This window comes from Carcharhinus amblyrhynchos, chromosome 8, assembly GCF_965287045.1.
Source record: "Carcharhinus amblyrhynchos chromosome 8, sCarAmb.v2.hapA, whole genome shotgun sequence".
NCBI classification, from domain to species: Eukaryota; Metazoa; Chordata; class Chondrichthyes; order Carcharhiniformes; family Carcharhinidae; genus Carcharhinus; species Carcharhinus amblyrhynchos.
Window position 1 is genome coordinate 126,350,784 of NC_137331.1, and position 23,049 is coordinate 126,373,832.

General features: G+C 47.0%; 1 protein-coding gene across 1 annotated transcript in view; it reads right to left on the minus strand.

The window, feature by feature from the left end:
• Positions 1–10,086: 10,086 nt before the first annotated feature.
• fastk (Fas-activated serine/threonine kinase) overlaps positions 10,087–23,049 on the minus strand; it is a 62,627-nt gene continuing 49,664 nt past the window's right edge. Inside the window, exons 8-10 of the mRNA XM_080194793.1 lie at positions 19,205–19,916; positions 18,769–18,883; positions 10,087–12,324 (exon numbers count right to left, since the gene is read on the minus strand). Coding sequence (XP_080050919.1) covers positions 12,238–12,324; positions 18,769–18,883; positions 19,205–19,916 — 914 coding nt within the window. The 3' untranslated portion in view covers positions 10,087–12,237. The remainder of the gene's footprint in view (positions 12,325–18,768; positions 18,884–19,204; positions 19,917–23,049) is intronic.

Here is a 23,049-nt window from a genome sequence, read left to right on the forward strand (position 1 = left end):
GTTGCGAATGGCGGGATAAGAGTTATGGCAGATTCAAATGATCCCCTCTGTGCTGTAGGAATTCTATAATTGGACAGGGTATGGAGGAAGGATATTCCTGAGTCAGAATCAGGAGTCACATTCTGAGGACTGAGGTGAGGAGAGCACTGCTGCCTCTCAGTGCCAGGGACCCGGGTTTGATTCCTGGCTTGGGTTCATAGAATCATAGAAACCCTACAGTGCAGAAAGAGGCCCTTCGGCCCATCGAGTCAGCGCCGAACACTATCCCACCCAGGCCCTACCCCTATATCCCTGTATATTCTACCCACTCATCCCTCTAACCTACACATCCCTGGACTCTAAGGGGCAATTTCTTAGCATGGCCAATCAACCTAACCTGCACATCTTTGGGCTGTGGGAGGAAACCAGAGAACACCCACGCAGACATGAGGAGAATGTGCAAACTCCACACAGACAGTGACCTGAGCTGGGAATCAAACCCAGGACCCTGGAACTGTGAAGCAGCAGTGTTAACCACTGTGCTACCGTGCTGTCTGTGCGGAGTTTGCACACTGTCCCTGTGTGGGTTTCCTCCAGTTTACTCCCACAGTCCAAAAGACATACTGGTTGGGTGCAATGGCTATGCTAAATTCTCCCTCACATACCCCAACAGGCAGAGTGTGGCAACTCAGGGATTTTTCACAGGAACTTCATTGCAGTATTAATGTAAGCTTACTTGTGACGCTAATAAATAAACTTTAAATTTCTTCTTGGAGTGGTCAGCTGTGGAATTCACACCCCCAGAAATTAGTTGAGGCTAAACTGCTTTCAATGCAATCTCAGATAGAGAACTCAGCTGTAATTCCCTGTACTTCCAGCAGGAGAGGCTGATGAGCTAACTGCTCAAAGTGCTGACCACTCAGTTACTGACTGAAAGTCACCTCTCCGCTGTTCATTGTCCCGATGTTCCTTAAACAATTCCTGGGATTCAGACTCCACTGTCTATTCGGAGCACATTTCTGTGTGTTGTTCACTTTCGCTGTCAGCAATATTCTGAATCCTGTTTGATCAGGAAAGGAATTGAGGACAGGACAGGGACTGGGAACATCCGAAATGTGGAGTTTTTTCAAGGAGCAGCTACTGCGGGTCTGTGATAGGTATGTCCCTGTCAGGCAAGGAGGAATTGGTAGGCCCAGGGAACCGTGGTGCACTAAAAAAGTTGATTCGTTGGTTAGGAAGAAAAAGGAAGCTTATGTTCGGATGAGGCTTGAGGGCTCAGGTAGTGCATTAGAAAGCTTTTGATTGGCTAGGAGGGAGTTGAAGAGTGAGTTAAGAAGGGCTAAAAGAGGACATGAGAAGACTTTGGCTGATAGGATTAAGGAGAATCCTAAGGCGTTCTATAGGTATGTCAAGAACAGAAGGTTGGTTAGGGCAAGATTAGGGCCAGTTATGGACAGTAGAGGGAAGTTGTGTGTGGAACTGGAAGAGATTGGAGAGGCATTGAACCAATATTTCTCTTTGGTATTCACGCAGGGGGACATGAATATAGCTGAGGAGGACACTGGGTTGCAGGGGTGTAAAATAGACAGTATTGCAGTTGATAAGGGGGATGTGCTGGATATTCTAGAGGGCTTGAAAATAGATAAGTCCCCTGGTCCGGATGGGATTTACCCTAGGATTCTCTGGGAGGCCAGAGAGGTGATTGCAGAGCCTCTGGCTCTGATCTTCAGGTCATCGTTGGTCTCTGGTATAGTACCGGAAGATTGGAGGACAGCGAATGTTGTCCCATTGTTTAAGAAAGGGAACAGAGACTTCCCTGGGAATTATAGACCGGTGAGTCTTACTTCTGTTGTGGGCAAGGTTTTAGAAAAAATTATTAGGGATAGGATTTATAGTTATTTGGAGAGTAATGAATTGATTGGAGATAGCATGGTTTTGTAGCAGGTAGGTCGTGCCTTACTAACCTTATTGAGTTCTTTGAGAAAGTGACCAAAGAGGTGGATGGGAGAAAGGCAGTTGACGTGGTATATATGGATTTTAGTAAGGCGTTTGATAAGGTTCACCATGGTAGGCTTCTGCAGAAAATGCAGATGTATGGGATTGAGGGTAATCTAGGAAATTAGATCAGGAATTGGCTAGCAGATAGGAGACAGAGGGTGGTGGTTGATGGTGAATATTCGTCATGGAGTTCGGTTACGAGTGGTGTGCCTCAGGGATCTGTTTTGGGGCCACTGCTGTTTGTAATTTTTATTAATGATCTGGATGAGGGTATAGTTGGGTGGATTAGTAAATTTGCTGATGACACCAAAGTCGGAGGTGTGGTAGATTGTGAGGAAGGGCGTCATAGTTTGCAGGGTGACTTAGACAGGTTGCAGAGCTGGGCCAAGAGGTGGCGGATGGAGTTTAATGCGGAGAAGTGTGAGGTAATTCACTTTGGTAGGAGCAACAGATGTGTTGAGTATAGGGCTAATGGGAGGACTTTGAATAGTGTGGATGAACAGAGGGATCTAGGTGTATGTGTACATTGATCCCTGAAAGTTGGGAATCAAGTAGATAAGGTTGTTAAGAAGGCATACGGTGTCTTGGCGTTTATTGGTAGGGGGATTGAATTTAGGAGCCGCAGCGTCATGTTGCAACTGTACACAACTCTGGTGCGGCCGCACTTGGAGTACTGTGTGCAGTTCTGGTCCCCACATTACAGGAAGGACGTGGAGGCTTTGGAGAGGGTGCAGAGGAGGTTTACCAGGATGTTGCCTGGTATGGAGGGGAGATCCTATGAGGAGAGACTGAGAGATTTGGGGTTGTTTTCGCTGGAAAGAAGGTGGCTAAGAGGGGATCTTATTGAAACATATAAGATGATTAGAGGTTTAGATAGGGTGGATAGTGATAGCCTTTTTCCTCGGATGGAGAAAGCTAGCACGAGGGGGCGTGGCTTTAAATTAAGGGGGGGCAGTTATAGGACGGATGTCAGGGGTAGGTTCTTTACCCAGAGGGTGGTGAGGGATTGGAATGCCCTGCCTGCTGCGGTTGTAAATGCGCCTAGTTTGGGGGCGTTTAAGAGATCTGTGGATAGGTTTATGGACGAAAAGGGATTGGTTTAGATTAGTGGGTCAGTGTTTTTTAAAAAAAAACTGGTCGGCGCAACATCGTGGGCCGAAGGGCCTGTTCTGCGCTGTAATGTTCTATGTTCTAGGAGGTTGATGCTTGGGGAGCACAGAAGGTTTGGGAGTAATTTCAATTCAAGGAGCACTTCACAATTTTGAAAGGTTTAGACGGAGTGGATAAGGAGAAACTTCCCCATCACGGCTCCAACGCATCCCTCCCTGATCAGCTCAATGTGTTCTACGCCTGTTTTGAACAAGGGGCCAGCGAGAGCATACCCTCCACCCTGGGAGAACCTGTGATGTCAGAGCAGCATTCAGGATCTCCCCCATTCCCTCAGACTCAATGCATAGTTCCCCTCCTTTGTCCCTAAGAGGACCAATTTTCCCTCTAACCACCCTTGTAGTTCCTTGTGGTCTTGGGCAGAGCAGGAGCCCATACCAAGCTGTGATACCAGAAAGAATGCTTTCTATGGGGCATCGGAGGCTATTTCCCAGGGCTGAAATGGTCGCTATGAGAGGACACAGGTTTAAGGTGCAGGGAAGCAAGTACAGAGGAGATGTTAGGGGAAAGTTTTTCACTCAGAGGGTGGTGAGTGAATGGAATCGGCTGCCGTCGGTGGTGGTGGAGGCGAACTCGCTGGGGTCTTTTAAAAGACTTCTGGATGAGTATATGGGATTTAATGGGATTGGGGGTTATAGATACATCTATGGCTTAGTAGGTATAGAAGTGATCGGTGCAACTAGTGGGCCAAAGGGCCTGTTTGTGCTGTAGTGTTCTATGTTTTCTCTCGAAAGTCAACCCATGGAAAGTGACTGGCCCGGATGGGGTATCCGGACGAGCACTCAGATCCTGCACGGATCAGCTGACGGGGATAATCACAGACATCTTCAACCTCTCTTTACAACAATCTGAGGTCCCTATCTGCTTCAAGAAGACAACCATCATCCCTGTACCTAAGAAAAACCAAGCATTGTGGCCTTAATGACCATCAGCCCATGGCTCTGATATCCATCATAATGAAATGCTTCAGAAGGTTAGTCATGGTATAAATCAGTTCCAGCCTCCCGGGCCGCCTGGATCCACTACAGTTCGCCTACCCTGCAACAGGTCCACAGCAGATGCCATCTCCCTGGCCCTGCATTCAACCCTGGAACACCTAGATAACAAGGACACCTATGTCAGGCTCCTATTTATTGACTACAGCTCAGCGTTCAACACCATTATTCCCACAAAACTCATCTCCAAACTCTGTGGCCTGGGCCTCGGCTCCTCCTTCTGCGACTGGATCTGAGCTTCCTAACTCACAGACCACAATCAGTAAGGATAGGCAACAACACCTCCTCCAGGATCATCCTCAACACCGGTGCCCCACAAGGCTGTGTTCTAAGCCCCCTACTATACTCGCTACACATCTGTGACTGTGTGGCCAAATTCTCCTCCAAATTTTCAAGTTTGCTGATGACACCACCGTAGTGGTTTGGATCTCAAACAATGATGAGACAGAGTACAGGAATGAGATAGAGAATCTGGTGAACTGGTGTAGCAACAATAATCTCTCTCTCAATGTCAACAAAATGAAGGAGATTGTCATCGACTTCAGGAGGCATGATGGAGAACATGCCCCTGTCTACATCAATGGGGATGAAGTAGAAAGGGTCAAGAGTATTTAATTTTTAGGTGTCCAGATCACCAACAACCTGTCCTGGCCCCCCCAATGCCAACACTATAGTTAGGAAAGCCCACCAGCTCCTCTACTTTCTTAGAAGACTAAGGAAATTTGGCATGTCTGCTACGACTCTCACCAACTTTTACAGATGCCCCATAGAAAGCATTCTTTCTGGTATCACAGCTTGGTATGGGCTCCTGCTCTGCCCAAGACCACAAGGAACTACAAGGGTGGTTAGAGGGAAAATTGGTCGTCTTAGGGACAAAGGAGGGGAACTATGCATTGAGTCTGAGGGAATGGGGGAGATTCTGAATGAATACTTTGTGTCGGTATTCACGAAAGAGAGGGGCTTGGTGTCTTGTAATGTCTTGGAGGGAGCTGTAGACCCGTTGAAGGAAATATCCATTACGAGGGAGGAAGTGTTAGGGTTTTTAGGCAGCATAAAAACTGATAAAGCTCCGGGGCCTGATGGCATTTATCCCAGGCTGCTTCGGGAGGTGAAAGATGAAAATGCTGGGCCTCTGACGTAAATCTTTGTCTCTTCTTTGGACACAGGTGAGGGCCCAGAAGACTGGAGGGTAGCAAATGTGGTACCACTGTTTAAAAAGGGCAGTAGGGATAACCCTGGTAATTATAGGCCAGTGAGTTTGACATCGGTGGTAAGAAAGTTGTTAGAAAAAATTCTTAGGGATAGGATGTTTGAGCGTTTGGAGCGTTGCGATCTGATTGGGGATACGCAGCATGGCTTTGTTCAGGGAAGGTCTTGCCTTACGAATCTGGTAGAATTTTTTGAGGAGGTGACAAAAACGGTTGACGATGGGCGAGCCGTTGATCTATATGGATTTCAGTAAGGCGTTTGACAAAGTCCCTCACGGTAGGCTGGTAGAAAAGGTTAAGGCACATGGGATACAAGGACAGCTAGCTAGATGGATTGAAAACTGGCTGGGCAATAGGAGACAGAGAGTAGTAGTGGAAGGGTCCTTTTCTGGCTGGAGGTCTGTCACCAGTGGTGTGCCGCAGGGCTCAGTACTGGGACCTCTCCTCTTCGTAATATATATAAATGACTTGGAAGAGGGCATACGTGGTGTGATCAGCAAGTTTGCAGATGACACCAAGATGGCAGGATTGGCGGATAGCGAGGAGGACTGTCAGGTGACACAGCAGGCTATAGATAGGTTGGTATATTGGGCAGATAGATGGCAGATGGCATTTAATCCTGATAAATGCGAGGTGATGCATTTTGGAAGGAATAATGCAGGGAGGAGTTACATGATAAAAGGTAGACCAATTAAGAGTATAGAAATGCAGAGGGACCTGGGAGTGCAAGTGCACAAGTCTCTGAAGGTGGCAACCCAGAAGGAGAAGGTTGCAAAGAAAGCTTATGGAATGCTAGCCTTTATAGGAAGAGGTATAGAGTATAAGAGCTGTCGTCTAATGCTTCAGTTATACAGAACGTTGGTTAGACTGCATTTGGAGTACTGCGTCCAGTTCTGGTCACCTTACTACCAGAAGGACGTGGAGACCCTGGAGAGAGTGCAGAGAAGGTTTACCAGGCTGCTGCCTGGTATGGAAGGACTGGGTTATAAGGAAAGATTGGGTAAACTGGGGCTCCTTAGAATGACGGCAATTAAGGGGGCAATCTGATAGAGATGTATAAAATAATGAAGGGTATAGCTACAGTAAACAGTGGCAGGCTTTTTCCCAGATTGGAGGCAAATATCACGAGAGGTCACGAGCTAAGGGTGAGGGGGGAGAAGTATAATTTGGATACTAGAGGGAGGTTTTTCACACAGAGGGTCGTGGGGGTATGGAATGCGCTACCAAGTAAGGTGGTGGAGGCAGGCACGCTGGACTTGTTTAAGGTTTACTTAGATAGGCACGAGTGAAACAGGGATGGAGGGTTATAGGAGACGGTTTTAAAAAGGGTCAGAGGCTCAGACGTTACTGGAAATCTAATACTACGTGTTGATGTTTTGTCTCTTTTACTCCGCTGGTGTGCCAGTCCACCTTGTTGTCAAACGAGGGGCATGCACACGGTGGGTCGTGCGTGGGCTGCTCTTGGACGTTTCGAGAGTGGCCTAGTACTTCACGTCGTTGTGTGTGCTTAAAACCGGACCAGCAGACAGGCCCCACGACAGCTCAGTGACTATCACTGTTTACATAAGAACATAAGAAATAGGAGCAGGAGTAGGCCATGCAGCCCTTCGAGCCTGCCCCGCCATTCAATAAGATCATGGCTGATCTGTCGCTGCTCAGTTCCACTTTCCCGCCCTCTCCCCATAACCCTTAATCCCCTCTCTTATCAAAAACCCATCAACCCGCATCTTAAATATATTTAGCGAGGCAGCCTCCACCACTTCAACGGGCAGAGAATTCCAGAGATTCACCACCCTTTGAGTGAAGAAGTTCCTCCTCAACTCCGTTCTAAACCGCCTCCCCTTTATCTTGAGGCTGTGCCCCCTAGTCCTACTGTCTTTTTTGAGCGGGAAGAGTCTCTCCACCTCTATCCTATCCATCCCATTCATCTTATACGTCTCAATGAGATCTCCCCTCATTCTTCTAAACTCTAACGAGTACAAGCCCAGTTTATTCAGCCTCTCCTCACAGCTCAACCCCCTCAACTCCGGTATCAGCCTAGTAAACCTCCTCTGCACTCCCTCCAAGGCCAAAATATCTTTGCGCAGGTGCGGCGCCCAAAACTGCACACAGTACTCCAGCTGCGGCCTCACCAATGCCCTATACAGCTGCAGTAAGACCTCCCTACTTTTATATTCAATCCCCCTCGCTATGAAGGCCAGCATCCCATTAAAGATATTTTGGCCTTGGAGGGAGTGCAGAGGAGGTTTACTAGGCTGATACCGGAATTGAGGGGGTTGAGCTATGAGGAGAGGCTGAATAAACTGGGCTTGTACTCGTTAGAGTTTAGAAGAATGAGGGGAGATCTCATTGAGACGTATAAGATGATGAATGGGATGGATAGGATAGAGGTGGAGAGACTCTTCCCGCTCAAAAGAGACAGTAGGACTAGGGGGCACAGCCTCAAGATAAAGGGGGGCGGTTTAGAACGGAGTTGAGGAGGAACTTCTTCACTCAAAGGGTGGTGAATCTCTGGAATTCTCTGCCCGTTGAAGTGGTGGAGGCTACCTCGTGCAGATACATGGATTTGGGTCAGTGTCTGTGGGAGTTTGCGCATTCTCCCTGTGGTTGCGTGGGTTTTCTCCGGGTGCTCTGGTTTCCTCCCACACCCCAAAGATGTGCTGTTAGGCTGATTGGTGTAACAAGTTGTCCCTAAATTATTCTCCCCTGAATCTGGTTTCCAATGGGGGTACCATACACGTACACATGGCTCAAGGTAGGTGTAGGAAAATGCTTTATTAAGACGGCAGCGCAGGCTCGTTGGGCCTGTTTCCCATGCTGTGTTGTTCTTTGCAGCCCAATCCATCACCCAAATCAGCCTCCCATCCACTGACTCTGTCTACAATTCCTGCTGTCTTGGAAAAGTAGCCAGCATAATCAAGGACCCCACGCACCCTGGACATTCTCTCTTCCATCAGGAAAAAGATTTTAAAAAAATCCAAGGTCATATACCAACCGACTCAAGAACAGCTTCTTCCCTGTTGCTGTCAGACTTTTGAATGAATCTACCTTGCATTAAGTTCATCTTTCTCTATACTCTAGCTACGACTGTAACACTACATTCAGAACTATCTCATTTCCTTCTCCATGAACAGAATGCTTTGTCTGTATAGCACAAGAAACAATACTTTTCACAGCATACTAATACATGACAATAATAAATCAAATCAATTCAGCTCCGGGGCCTGGGTTCGATTCCCAGCTTGGGTCACTGTGTGTGGAGTCTCCCCATGTCTGGGTGGGTTTCCTCCCACTGTCTGAAAGACGTGCTGGTTAGAGGGCATTGATGCAAACAGGTGCCGGAGTGTGGCAACTAGGGGAATTTCACAGTAACTCAATTGCAATGTTAATGTATGCCTTACTTGTGACTAATAATTTAACTTCAAATTTTAGTCAACTTTATCTTTATAATCTTGCAACTGTCTTAATTTAACTTTAAGGCAGTAGGTCAGACTAATCTTTTCTACCTGTTAATGTGAAATTCAACCATGTTATGATCACTCTTACCTACAGGATCCTTATAATGAGGCCATTAATTAATCATGTCTCATTACACATTATCAGGTCTAAAATAGTCTGTTCCCTGGTTGCTTCCAAAATGTATTGTTCTGAAATATTGATTCAAATTCACTCTCAAAGAACAACACAGCACAGGAACAAGCCCCTCAGCCCTACAAGCCCGTGCCGCCTATTTTAACACTGAGTGCCTCATTTCAATCCTTCCTGTACCTACAACTTTTGTCTACGCCTCTTGGACTCCACAATAAAGGGGTGCAAATTTAGAGAATTACTCCTGTAAGTTACTTTTGCCAATTTGATTCATCCATTCCAAATGAAGATTAAAATCCCTAATAAATATTGAACTGCTTTCTTACAAGCCCCCGTTATTTCTTGAGCTGTTTACAGGGAAGCAGGTATTGCTTACTGGTGCTTGTTTTTTTTTAAAGCTCATTCACAGGATGTGGAGTAGGCTAGCATTTGCAGCCCACCTCTAATTGCCCTTGACAAGGTGATGGTAAGTTGCTTTTTTGAATTGCTGCAATTGATGAGGTGTATGTACATCCACAGTGCTTCAGGGAGAGAGTTCCAGGATTTTGACTTGCCCTGTTCCTTACTGATTGGGAAAGTTGGCCACATTGAAAAAGGAACAAATTCAGTGAATTAAACGTTTCTGGACAAAGAATGAAAGAGTAGAGGTAGGAAGGGAAGTGGAGTTGAGGCCACAATCATATCAGTCATAATCTTATTGAATGATAGAGCAGCTCGAGGGGTCAAATGGTCTGCTCCTAATTTGAATGTTTCTTGGGATTTGAAAGAGCATAACCCTCTGGGCAATTGGTGAAACTGAATCAATCTGGGTAATCTGTGGTCTGACAGCAGGAAAACCAGCCGCCATCAACACTGTCAGGTTGTTGCAATAACCCAACCGAGTCTCATACTGTTCAGGGAAGATGCCAGCCCCACCGTGTCTGCACCACACAAACCTCTAATCCCACACTTATCATTGATTCTCGTTGCTCTCAGGATTGTAGATGGGGAATCAGATCCGTGTGGCCTGTGTCACAGAGTAAGCAATGGGAAGAGATTCTGAAGATCCACAGTGCGACAGAATACAACTGGGGCAGCGAGAGATGAATCATGTCCTAGTGTTCCAAAACTCAAATGTTCAGTGTCTCAAATGATTTTACATGAAGACAGTCTGAGGATCTTGTGTGTGTTTATTCTCAGGTATTTTAGAATCCCAATCCAGGGTCACACTGGATCGATCATCCAGTAGTTGTGGTTGATACAAACAACTTAAAACTAGAAAGAGGTCAGTCCACCAGTGTCTCCCCTTGAGATAAACACGTCATAAACTTTAACCTCGACTTTGCAACACTCCACACAGCTTGCATTAAAAAATATTCGACCTCAAACACACATCACATCGATATCGATGCATTTGCTTTGTAATTTCACCTCTTTTTGTTCGATTCACTTTTTAAACCCACCCCAAATCTACACCCAGAAGATCCTGTTAAAACCCCAAAACCCGCCACCCAAAAATTCACCTGATTTAAAACACTACGTTTATCTGACCTCCCCATCTCCCACCAAACTACCCGATAAGTCCCATCTTCCTTCACCCCCAATCCCTGAAGCCCCCTCCCCGACATTCCCCATCCCAACTGGAATTAAAGTATACTTGCATTCTGCACACCAGTGACTACCTATATCCCACGCACTAACATATCATCACCATTAACTACTGTTCCCAGGTCAGCCAAACTCACCCGGTCCATTGTTACAACGGTAAGGTGTATATTTTGTGGAAGTCACATTCTGTCATATATCAACTGACAGAAAGAAAGCAGCTCCAGACGATATGGAGCCAGGCCTGATCATAATCAAATTGAGACTGTCCTTATTCTCTACCCCACCCATTGAACAGTATCCAATCAACACTACAGCTAGTAACTCCCCTAACAACCACCTCCACCAGTACCATCTTCCCTAGCAACCATCACCATCAATCCCCTCTCCCCTAGCAACCATCACCATCAATCCCCCCTCCCCTAGCAACCATCACCATCAATCCCCTCTCCCCTAGCAACCATCACCATCAATCCCCTCTCCCCTAGCAACCATCACCATTAATCCCCTCTCCCCTAGCAACCATCACCATTAATCCCCTCTCCCCTAGCAACCATCTCCATCAATCCCCTCTCCCCTAGCAACCACTTCCACCAACACCCTCTCCCTAGCAACCACTTCCATCAACACCCTCTCCCTAGCAACCACTTCCAACCCCACCTGTCACCCTCCCCTGCAGCCAGCACCCCACATCGAGTGAACAATATGAAACATCCTACCTGATCCCAGTCCAATTTCACCGTCATATTCAAATTCTCCAACAATCACACAAAATTCCATCATTTATAGAGAAAGGATCTGCTGTTGGTTAAAGTGGATGGACAGACAGGCGCACAGTAACAAGTGACACACAGAATATTGTGTACTCCAGGTTAAATTGTCTGGATGAGTGCAGCTCCAACACCACTCAGAAAGCTTGAAGCAGCCCGGGACAAAGCGGCCCATTTAACTGGCATCCCATCCGTCACTGACATAGTGGCAGCCGTGTGTACCATCACACGGCAACTCACCAAGGCTCCTCAGGCAGCACCTTCCAAACCCACTACCTCTGCCACCAAGGACAAGGGCAGTAGATGCAAGGGAATATCTCCACATGCAAGTTCTCTCACTGATCTTCATAGGGTTCACACTTGGTTCAGACAGATTCCCTTTAGGCAGTGTGCCAGTGAGAGGATGCTGGAGTAATTCAGCAGCATTTGGGGTCTTGCTCCCAAGGTTCGCCAGTTAGTACCTAGTTTCTGACTTGTTTCCTCAGTCGGGGACCAAGATTACTGAAGATGGGAACCGGATTCCTCTCATTATTGAGAAGGTTGCACGGTGATGAGAGATAATGATAGAATGGAAGACAGCCACAAGCCTCGAGAGGGCCAGTGAACACTCAATTAAAAAAAACTTTCATGAAACCTCCCTGCAAATTCTCAATTTAACCAAAACTTCACTCACACTCCAAGATTCTTAGTTTAAAAGCCTGTCAGTCCAAGGATGGTACAAAATGTCTGGCAGTAGTTAGCATGTGATCACACAAAAGCAAAAAAAACACACAAGATTCTCGTTCCACTCTGAAAAACAGAGGAGAAATAAAAAGATGGAGCAGCCCCAGGATTCCAATCGCTATCGGTGCTCCGACGTCTGAGAGCTCTGATGGCTGACAGGGAGGTGCCATCACCTTCTCCAAAATAGAAACAGGAGCAGGGTACAAAAAAGCTAGTCTCTGATCGTCATAACTGCACATCCAGGAGTCTTTTCCGTAAATAATGTTTAACTTCCTCGATCCCATTCAGCTTTTCCAGCTCATGGTAAGGCAGCTGTAAGTGAGAGCAAAGGAACACAGATTAGATTGAAACAGTGTGCTGCTGGCTTTGTGTGTGTGAGAGGTTCTTTAGCCCAATGAGTCACTATGACACAAACATCCCTCCCTGCACTCAGGCTAAGGTCAGCCCGCACAGCACAGGTCAGGTGCCCAGTGTAAGGCCACTTTGGAGAGAGTGCAAAGAAGGTTGACCAGGATGTTGCCGGGTCTCGAGGATGTTGGTTATGAGGAGAGGTTAAATAAACTAGAATTGTTTTCACTGGAAAGACAGAGACAGAGGGGAGACCTGATAGGGGTCTACAAAATGATGACAGGCATAGTTAGGGTGGATGGTCAGAGGTTTTTTTCCCCAGGGTAATAGTGTCAATTAGAAGGGGGCACAGGTTCAAGGTGAGCGGTGGAAAGTTTAAGGGAGATGTGCAGGGCAAGTTTTTCACACAGAGAGTGGTGGGTGCCTGGAACGTGCTGCCAGAGGAGGCGATGGAAACAGGAACACTAGTAACATTGAAGAGGCATCTGGATGGTTTTAAGTTTAAGTTTATTTATTAGTGTCACAAATAGGCTTACATTAACACTGCAATGAAGTTACTGTGAAAATCCCCTAGTTGCCACACTCCTGAACCTGTTCAGGTACACTGAGGGAGAATTTAGCTTGGCCAGTGCACCTAACCAGCACATCTTTCTGATAGTGGGAGAAAATTGAAATTGATTAGGGATAGTCAACACGGTTTTGTGAAGGGTAGGTCGTGCCTCACAAACCTTATCAAGTTTTTTGAAAAGGTGACCAAAGAGGTGGATAAGGGTAAGGCAGTTGACGTGGTGTAAATGGATTTTAGCAAAGCATTTGATAAGGTGCCCCATGGTAGGCTACTGCAGAAAATGCAGATGCATGGGATTGAGGGTGATTTAGCAGTTTGGATCAGGAATTGGCTAGCTGATAGAAGACAGAGGGTGGTGGTTGATGGGAAATATTCAACCTGGAGTTCAGTTACAAGTGGTGTACCTCAAGGATCTGTTTTGGGGCCACCGCTGTTTGTCATTTTTATAAATGACCTAGATGAGGGTGTAGAAGGATGGATTAATACATTTGCTGACGACACCAAAGTTGGAGGAGTTGTAGATAGTGAGGATGGATGTTACAGTTTGCAGAGGGACATAGATAAGATGCAGAGCTGGGCCGAGAGGTGGCAGATGGAGTTTAATATGGAAAAGTGTAAGGTGATTCACTTTGGTAAGAGTAACAGGAGTACAGAATATAGGGCTAATGGAAGGACTCTTGGTAGTGTTGATGAGCAGAGAGATCTTGGGGTACATGTGCATAGCTCCCTGAAAGCTGGCACCCAGGTTGATAAGGTTGTTAAGAAGGTGTACAGTGTGTTGGCTTTTATTGGTAGAGGAATTGAATTTTGGAGCCGTGAGGTCATGTTGCAACTGTACAAAACTCTGGTGCGGCCGCACTTCGAGTATTGCGTACAGTTCTGGTCACCGCATTATAAGAAAGATGTGGAGGCATTGGAAAGGGTGCAGAGGAGGTTTACCAGGATGTTGTCTGGTATGGTGGGAAGGTCTTACGAGGAAAGGCTGAGGGACTTGAGGTTATTTTCGTTAGAGAAGGTGGTTATGAGGTGACCTAATTGAGGCAGACAAGATGATCAGAGGGTTAGATAGGGTGGACAGTGAGAGCCTTTTTCCTCGGATGGTGATGGCTAACACAAGGGGACATAGCTTTAAATTAAGGGGTGGTAATTATAGGACGGATGTCAGAGGTAGGTTCTTTACTCAGAGGGTAAGAACATAAGAAATAGGAGCAGGAGTAGGCCATCTGGCCCTTCGAGCCTGCCCCGCCATTCAATAAGATCATGGCTGATCTGTCGTGGCTCAGTTCCACTTTCCCGCCCTCTCCCCATAACCCTTAATCCCCTCTCTTATCAAAAACCCATCAACCCGCTTCTTGAAAATATTTAGCGAGGCAGCCTCCACCACTTCAACGGGCAGAGAATTCCAGAGATTCACCACCCTTTGAGTGAAGAAGTTCCTCCTCAACTCCGTTCTAAACCGCCCCCCCCTTTATCTTGAGGCTGTGCCCCCTAGTCCTACTGTCTTTTTTGAGCGGGAAGAGTCTCTCCACCTCTATCCTATCCATCCCATTCATCATCTTATACGTCTCAATGAGATCTCCCCTCATTCTTCTAAACTCTAACGAGTACAAGCCCAGTTTATTCAGCCTCTCCTCATAGCTCAACCCCCTCAACTCCGGTATCAGCCTAGTAAACCTCCTCTGCACTCCCTCCAAGGCCAAAATATCCTTGCGCAGGTGCGGCGCCCAAAACTGCACACAGCACTCCAGCTGCGGCCTCACCAATGCCCTATACAGCTGCAGCAAGACCTCCCTACTTTTATATTCAATCCCCCTCGCTATGAAGGCCAGCATCCCATTCGCCTTCCTGACCACCTGCTGCACCTGCAGGCTGGGTTTTTGCGACTCATGCACAAGGACCCCGAGGTCCCTCTGCACCGTTGCCTGCTGCAGTTTTTCGCCACGTAAGTAATAGTCCTTCCTACCATTCTTCCTACCAAAGTGGACCACCTCACACTTGCCAACATTAAATTCCATTTGCCATTTCCTGGCCCATTCGCCCAGCCTATCTAGATCCTTCTGCAGACTCTCCACACCCTCCGCACAATTTGCCTTTCCCCCAATCTTGGTGTCATCAGCAAATTTCGACACCCTACACTCGGTTCCCTCCTCCAGATCATCTATATAAATGGTAAATAGCTGAGGCCCCAGCACCGACCCCTGGGGCACTCCACTAGTCACCAACCGCCAATCCGAATAGCACCCATTGACCCCCACTCTCTGCCTCCTATTTGACAACCAATCCTCTATCCACGCTAACACCCTACCCCCAACTCCATGTCCTCTGACCTTCTGCAGTAACCTCTTGTGAGGTACCTTATCAAACGCCTTCTGAAAATCCAGAAAGACCACATCCACCGGCTCTCCTCTATCCACCGCCCTAGACACATCCTCATAGAACGCCAGTAAATTTGTCAGACACGACTTCCCTTTAATGAAACCGTGTTGCGTCTGCCCTATCAAGCAATTCCCTTCAAGATGCCTTGCAATTTCCTCCTTAATGACGGATTCTAACATTTTACCTACCACAGACGTTAAACTAACCGGCCTATAATTCCCCGCCTTTTGCCTGGCACCCTTCTTAAACAATGGCGTAACATTAGCCGTTTTCCAATCTTCCGGCACTTCCCCGGAATCCAGCGACGTCTGGAAAATAACCACCAAGGCATCCACTATAACCTCCGCCATTTCTTTCAGAACCCTCGGATGCATTCCATCCGGTCCTGGGGACTTGTCCACAATCAGCCCCTCCAGTCTGTCGCGCACCACCTCTCTAGTAACAGTAATGTCATTAAGACCCTCCAGTCCTACCACCTTTCCATCGCTGACACCCGGCAAATTATTCACGTCCTCCTCCGTGAAGACAGAAACAAAAAAGTTATTCAAGACCTTAGCCATATCCCCATCCCCTACCACTAGGTCCCCTTTCTCATCCTCTAAGGGACCAACGTTCACCCTAGCCAGCCTCTTCCTTAAGGGCGTGGAATGCCCTGCCTGCAGCAGTTGTGGACTTGCCAACTTTAAGGGCGTTCAAGTGGTCAGTGGATAGGCATATGGATAACATTGGAATAGTTTAGGTTAGAGGGTCATTAGATTGGTTCCACTGGTCGGCGCAACATCGAGGGCCAAAGGGCCTGTACTGCGCTGTAATGTTCTATGTTAAAACCGGAGCACCTGGGGGAAATCCATGCAGACATGGGGAGAATGTGCAAACTCCACACAGACAGTGACCCAAGATGGGAATTGGACCCAGGCCCCTAGTGCTGTGAGATAGCAGTGTTAATCACTGTGCCACGCATATATGATGAGATGGGTACATGAATAGGGAGTGAATAGGGGGATATGGACCGAGTAAGGGCAGGAAGCTTTTTGTTTAGTTTAGTTAGGGCATCATGGTAGGCACATGCTGGAGGGCCGAACGGCCTGTTCCTGTGCTGTACTTTTCTTTGTTATTGGTCTTGGTCCCCTTGCATGAATAAGGCTGTAAATGCACTGGAGACGGTTCAGAGAAGGTTCACTAGATTGATTCCAGAGATGAAGGATTTGTCTTGTAAGGCCAATGTTCTCTAGAGTTCAGGAAAATGAGAGGAGATCTAATTAAGGTTTATAAGATATTAAAGTAGATCGACAGGATCGAAGTAGAGCAGATGTTTCCCCCGTTGGACATTTTAGAACGACAAGCCATAGTTTAGGCTTAGATTTAAAATTGAAATGAGGAGGAATCACTTCTTTCAAAGGGTTGAAAGAAGTGCCTTAGTGATTATTTACCAAACTTTGCTTGATTCCAGGGAAGTGCCGGAAGATTGGAAAATGGTTAATGTTACGCCGCTGTTCAAAAAAGGTAGCAGGCAAAAGGCAGGGAATTATAGGCCGGTTGGTTTAATGTCTGTAGTTGGAAAAATGCTTGAATCCGTCACCAAAGAAGAAATAGCGAGGCACCTAGAAAAGAATGGTTTGATAGAGCAGACGCAGCACAGATTCGTTAAGCGGAAGTCGTGTTTGACAAGTTTACGGGATTTCTACGAGCATGTGACTAGTGCGGTAAACAGAGGGGAACCGGTGGATGTGGTGTTTCTCGATTTTCAAAAGGCATTCGATAAGGTGCCGCATAAAAGGTTGCTTCAGAAGGTTAGGGGGCACGGAGTTGGGGGTAAGGTGTTAGTGTGGATAGAGGATTGGCTGTCTATTATGAGGCAGAGAGTTGGTATCAATGGGTGCTGTTCTGATTGGTGGTTGGTGACTAGTGGAGTGCCGCAGGGATCGGTGCTGGGGCCTCAGCTATTTATCATCTATATAGATGATCTGGAGGAGGGGGCTGAGTGTAAGGTGACAAAATTTGCTGATGACATGGAGTGGAAAAGCAAATTGTGCGGAGGGTGTGGAAAGTCTGCAGAGGGATCTGGATAGGCTGAGCGAGTGGGCGAGGACCTGGCAGATGGAGTACAATGTTAGCAAGTGTGAGGTTATCCACTTTGGCAGAAATAATAGTAGGAGGGATTACTATTTAAAGGGCAAAAAGCTGCAGCATGCTACGGTGCAGAGGGACCTGGGGGGTCCTTGTGCATGAGTCGCAAAAACCCAGTCTGCAGGTGCAGCAGGTGATCAAGAAGGCGAATGGGATGCTGGCCTTTATAGCGAGGGGATAGAATATAAAAGCAGGGAGGTCTTGCTGCAACTGTACAGGGCACTGGTGAGGCCACAGCTGGAGTACTGTGTGCAATTTTGGTCACCGCACTTGCGCAAGGATATATTGGCCTTGAAGGGAGTGCAGAGGAGGTTCACAAGGCTGATGCCGGAGATGAGGGAGTTAGACTATGAAGAGAGACTGAATAGACTGGGTCTGTACTCGGTGGAGTTTAGAAGGATGAGGAGGGATGAAAGGGATGGATAGGGTAGAAGTAGAGAGATTCTTCCCGCTCAGAAAGGACAGCAGGACTAGAGGGCACAGCCTCAAGATAAGGGGGGGTGCAGTTTAGAACGGAGTTGAGGAGGAACTTCTTCACTCAAAGGGTGGTGAATCTCTGGCATTCTCTACCCGTTGAAGTGGTGGAGGCTACCTCGCTAAATATATTGAAGTCACGGGTAGATAGGTTTTTGACAGACAAGGGAATTAAGGGTTATGGGGAGAAAGCGGGAAAGTGGAACTGATCCACTTCAGATCAACCATGATCTTATTGAATGGCAGGGCAGGCTCGAAGGGCTAGATGGCCGACTCCTGCTCCTATTTCTTATGTTCTTATGGTTGTGAATCTGTGGAATTCTCTATCCCAAAGTGCAGTGGATGCCGGAACACTAATCACATTTGAGGAGAGAAGAAGAGATTTTTAATTAATAATGGGATGAAGGGATATGGGGAGCAGGCAGGAAGATAAAGGTGCACCTCTTTTCCTATTGCTGATGAACAAGGACTAGTGGGGGTACAGATTGCAGATTTTGGGTGAGAGATACAGCAGGATGTGAGGAAGAATGTTTTATACAGCAAGTGGTAATAACCTGGAACACACTACCTGTGATATTAGTGGAAATGGAAAACAAAAATCATTTCAAAAGGAAATTGGACATGTACCTGAGAAAAATAAATTTACACAACTATGGGGAAAGAGCAGGGGCAGGGGGATTAGTTTAGGGATTGATACAGGGCTATGGGGAGAGAGCGGGGCACTGGGATTAGTTTGGGGATTGATACAGGACTATGGGGAGAGTGAAAGGCATTGGAAGTATTTTACCAAAGAGCTGGCATAGACTAAATGGCTTCCTCCTGTGCTGTAATTCTCAATGATTTGATGAAGTTAAGCACTGTACCTGCAGAATGGTATATCCTAGTAGTCGCAGGTGTCGATCCCGCATTGCTCGAGACCCCACCAGCACGTCCGAGTTGTGGCAGTAATGCCATTTGTCATTGACTGACATCACAATCCTGTGGGAAGTGGGGAAGAGGATGTGTTACTGATGAACCTTAACAGACTGGGCAGGTAGCTCAGCTCAGTAACAACCTGCCCAGGATTAACACACCAAAGCTCTCACAAGTCTTTCAGCCTCCAACACTGCCACTGTTGGATCTTGAAACTGCTCGGTTGCACAATTAAATAATCTCTAGCTCCTCCACAGCACACAATGCCACTGATCTGCCCCCCCTCCAGAGGGCAAAAAAACCGCATTGGTCATTTTTAACTAGCTGGTCAACGTAAGAATCAAATTCATGCCGACTGAGTGACTGGCCAATGATTACTGTGTTTACCTGTTCACTTGTTCCATGTCCGGGTGTCTCTCTTTCTCAATCAGTGGTGATTGGTTGGAGATCTGTAGAGGTGCTGGTACTGGGCTCACCAATTCCACATGTCCAACACTGCCCTGGCTCTCAGGGTAATGAGGACTGTCATAAAAACCTGGGGCCGACTCCTCCTGTCTGAAAAGATTGTGTTCCTGGTTCTGGGGGGCTGCCTCTGTTTCCTCATCCAGGATCTTTCCGATGGGGAACTGGAAGAGGGAGCTGGAGCCCATGACTGGTGAGCAGCTGGTGGTGTTGGGGACCTGGTTCAAACAGTCAGACGGGCTGCTAAGCGTGGAGCTCTCTTGGCTTTCCAGCGATTGCTCCTTGGTCAGGCTGCTGTAGTAGTTCGAAGGGGGATAATAAGCATTGTACTCGATCGTTGAGCTGGTCAGGATGGAGCGGCCACCGCTGCTTGGGGGCTGGATCCGAGTGACATAATCCACATCCGCTGTCAGGTCGCCATCTGCCTTCTCCTTCGCTGCCACCTCGTCAAGCCCAAAGGGTGAGAACTTCTGGAACTCTGAGGTGAGGGAGGGGATGTCAGGTTGAATATGGAGGGTAGTAGGGTTCTCAGTGGATTTTGAATTGGGGCCAGAGGGGCACAGCGGAGTGCCAGCACTGTGAATGGTCCCATTAATATGAAGAACAGTCCCAGAACCATTTATCCACAGTAAGAAATCTGCAACGCAAAGAACAACCACGTATTAGCATATCCCTCACTCAGCCCCATTCGCCCATTGTGAACCCTGAACCGGTGAGCTGCGGTGGAAGAGGGCAATGTGGCATTATATTAAATACCCAACCTTCCATCCCTAAGATACAGGTGGCCCTTCCTCAAAGATTATTCGTGCTGTGTAAACCAGTGCCAGGTATACATGCCAAGGATACAATAACAGCAGCTCTGCTTCTGCACTGAGAACCCAAGAGTCATGAGTTCAAATCTATTACACAGGAAATTTTAACAGTACACATAGAAAATGAGATTATAATCAAGTTAAATCAACATGGGTTTAAAAAGATGGAATCCTATTTCTTTTGCAAAAGGCATGCTAATGATGTGCCACACAAAAGATAAGGGCTCATTGTAGTTGGGTCACATATAACGATACAGTGCAGAAGAGGCCCTTCAGCCCATAGAGACCGCACCCACACATTTAAAAACACCTGAACTCCCACCTAGCCCCATCTACCAGCACTTGGCCCATAGCCCTGAATCATAGAACCCTACAGTGCAGAAAGAGGCCCTTTGGCCCATCGAGTCTGCACCAAACACAATCCCACCCAGGCCCATCCCCCATATCCTGACATATTATACCCACTAATCCCTCTAACCTAAGCATCCCTGGACAATAAGGGGCAATTTCTTAGCATGGCCAATCAACCTAACCTGCACATCTTTGGACTGTGGGAGGAAACCAGAGTACACAGAGGAAACTCACGCAGACAGGAGGAGAATGTGCAAACTCCACACAGACAGTGACCCGAGCCGGGAATCGAACCCAGGACCCTGGAGCTGTGAAGCAGCAGTGCTATCCACTGTGCTACCGTGCCACCCACGCTGAATGTTATGAAGTGCTGATGCAGACACTTTTTTTTAAAAAGGATGTGAGGCATCCCGCCTCTACCACTCTCGCAGGCAGCGCATTCCAGACCATCACCACCCTTTGGGTAAAACGTTTTTCCTCAAATTCCTCCTTAAACACCTCACCCCTCACTTTTAACTTGTGCCCCTTGTAACTGACGCTTCAACTAAGAGGAACAGCTGCTCCCTATCCATTCGGTCCCTCATAATCTTGTACACCTCGATCAGGTCACCCCTCAGTCTTTTCTGCTTCAACAAAAACAATCCAAGCCTATCCAATCTCTCTTCATAAATGTTCCAGCATGGGTAGATGATTGGCTAATAGAAAGTAGGGATAAATGGGGTATTTTCAAGTTGGCAGGCTGTGACTGGTGAAATGCCAGTGCTGGAGCCTCAGTTATTTACAATCTATATTAGCAGCTCAGATTAAGAGAGACAGAATAACGCAAAGCAAGGTGGCAGGTCAGGTATTTCTCACGTATTGATGCAGACTCAATGGGGTGAAGGGCCTCACTGTTAGATAATATGATTGCAATTAAGGGGAGATCTGAGAGGAATGAGCTAGATTATGACAGGTTTAGAGAATGTAAACAAAGAAAAGCTATTCCCATTGGTTGATGTTACAAGACAGGCAGGGTGGACAGGGGGCATAGATTTAAAGTTCTGGGAAAGAGACAGCAATTATGATGCAATTTGGCAAGAATTAGGGAGCGTAAGATGGGAACAGAAACTGACAGGTATGGACACAAATGAAAAGTGGAGCTTGTTCAAGGAACAAATACTGCGTGTCCTTGATAGGTATGTCCCTGTCAGGCAGGGAGGGAAATGGCCGAGTGAGGGAACCATGGTTCACAAAGGAGGTTGAATGTCTTGTCAAGAGGAAAAAGGAAGTGTATGTAAGGGTGAAAAAAACAAGGTTCAGTTGGGTCGCTTGAGGGTTACAAGGTAGCTAGGAATGAGTTAAAGAAAGGGCTCAGGAGAGCTAGGAGGGGGCATGAGAAGTCCTTGGCAGCTCGGATAAAGGAAAACCCGAAGGCTTTTTACTCTTATGTGAGAAATAAAAGAATGACCAGGGTGAGGTTAGGGCCAATCAAGGATAGTAGTGACAGCTTGTGCATGGAGTCAGAAGAGATAGGAGAGGCGTTGAATGAATACTTTTCTTCAGTGTTCACTAAGGAGAGGGGCCATGTTTTTGAAGATGAGAGTGTGATACAGGCTGATAGGATGGAGGAGGTGGATGTTCTGAGGGAAGATGTAGTAGCAATTTTGAAAAACCTGAGGGTCGATGAACCCCCTGGGCCAGATGCGATACATCCTAGGATACTTTGGGAGGCAAGGGATGAGATTGTGGAGCCTTTAGCTTTGATCTTTGGGTCCTCACTGTCCATGGGGATTGTCATGATGTGGGTATGCCGGCGTTGGACTGGCGTAAACACAGTAAAAAGTCTGACAACACCAGGTTTTAGTCCAACCTATTTATTTGATAATATACTCACAAGCTTTCGAGGGACACCCTCTTCATCAGGTGAATCTGACGAATTCACCTGACGAAGAGGGTGTCCCTCGAAAGCTTGTGAGTATATTATCAAATAAATAGGTTGGACTAAAACCTGGTGTTGTCAGACTTTTTACCATGGGGATTGTGCCAGAGGACTGAAGAGTGGTGAATGTTGTTCCTCTCTTCAAGAAAGGAAATAGGAATGACCCTGGTAATTAGAGGCCAGTTAGTCTTACTTTAGTGGAAAGGGTCCTGAGAGATAGGATTTATGACCATTTGGAAAGATACAGTTTAATCCAGGATAGTCAGCATGGTTTCGTGAGGGATAAGCCCTGCCTCACAATTTGATTGAATTCTTTGAGGGGATAACTAAGTGTGTAGATGAAGGTAAAGCAGTTGATGTCGTATACATGGATTTTAGTAAGGCGTTTGATAAGGTTCCCCATGGTAGGCTCATGAAGACAGTAAGGAGGTGTGGGATAGAAGGAAATTTGGCCGATTGGATAAATAACTGACTGTATCATAGAAGACAGAGGGTGGTGGTGGAGGGAAAATTTTCAGACTGGAGGCCAGTTACCAGCGGTGTACCACAGGGATCAGTGCTGGGTGCTCTGCTATTTGTGATTTTTATCAATGACTTGGAAGAGGGGGCTGAAGGGTGGGTTAGTAAATTTGCTGATGACACCAAGATTGGTGGAGTAGTGGATGAGGTGGAGGGCTCTTGTAGGCTGC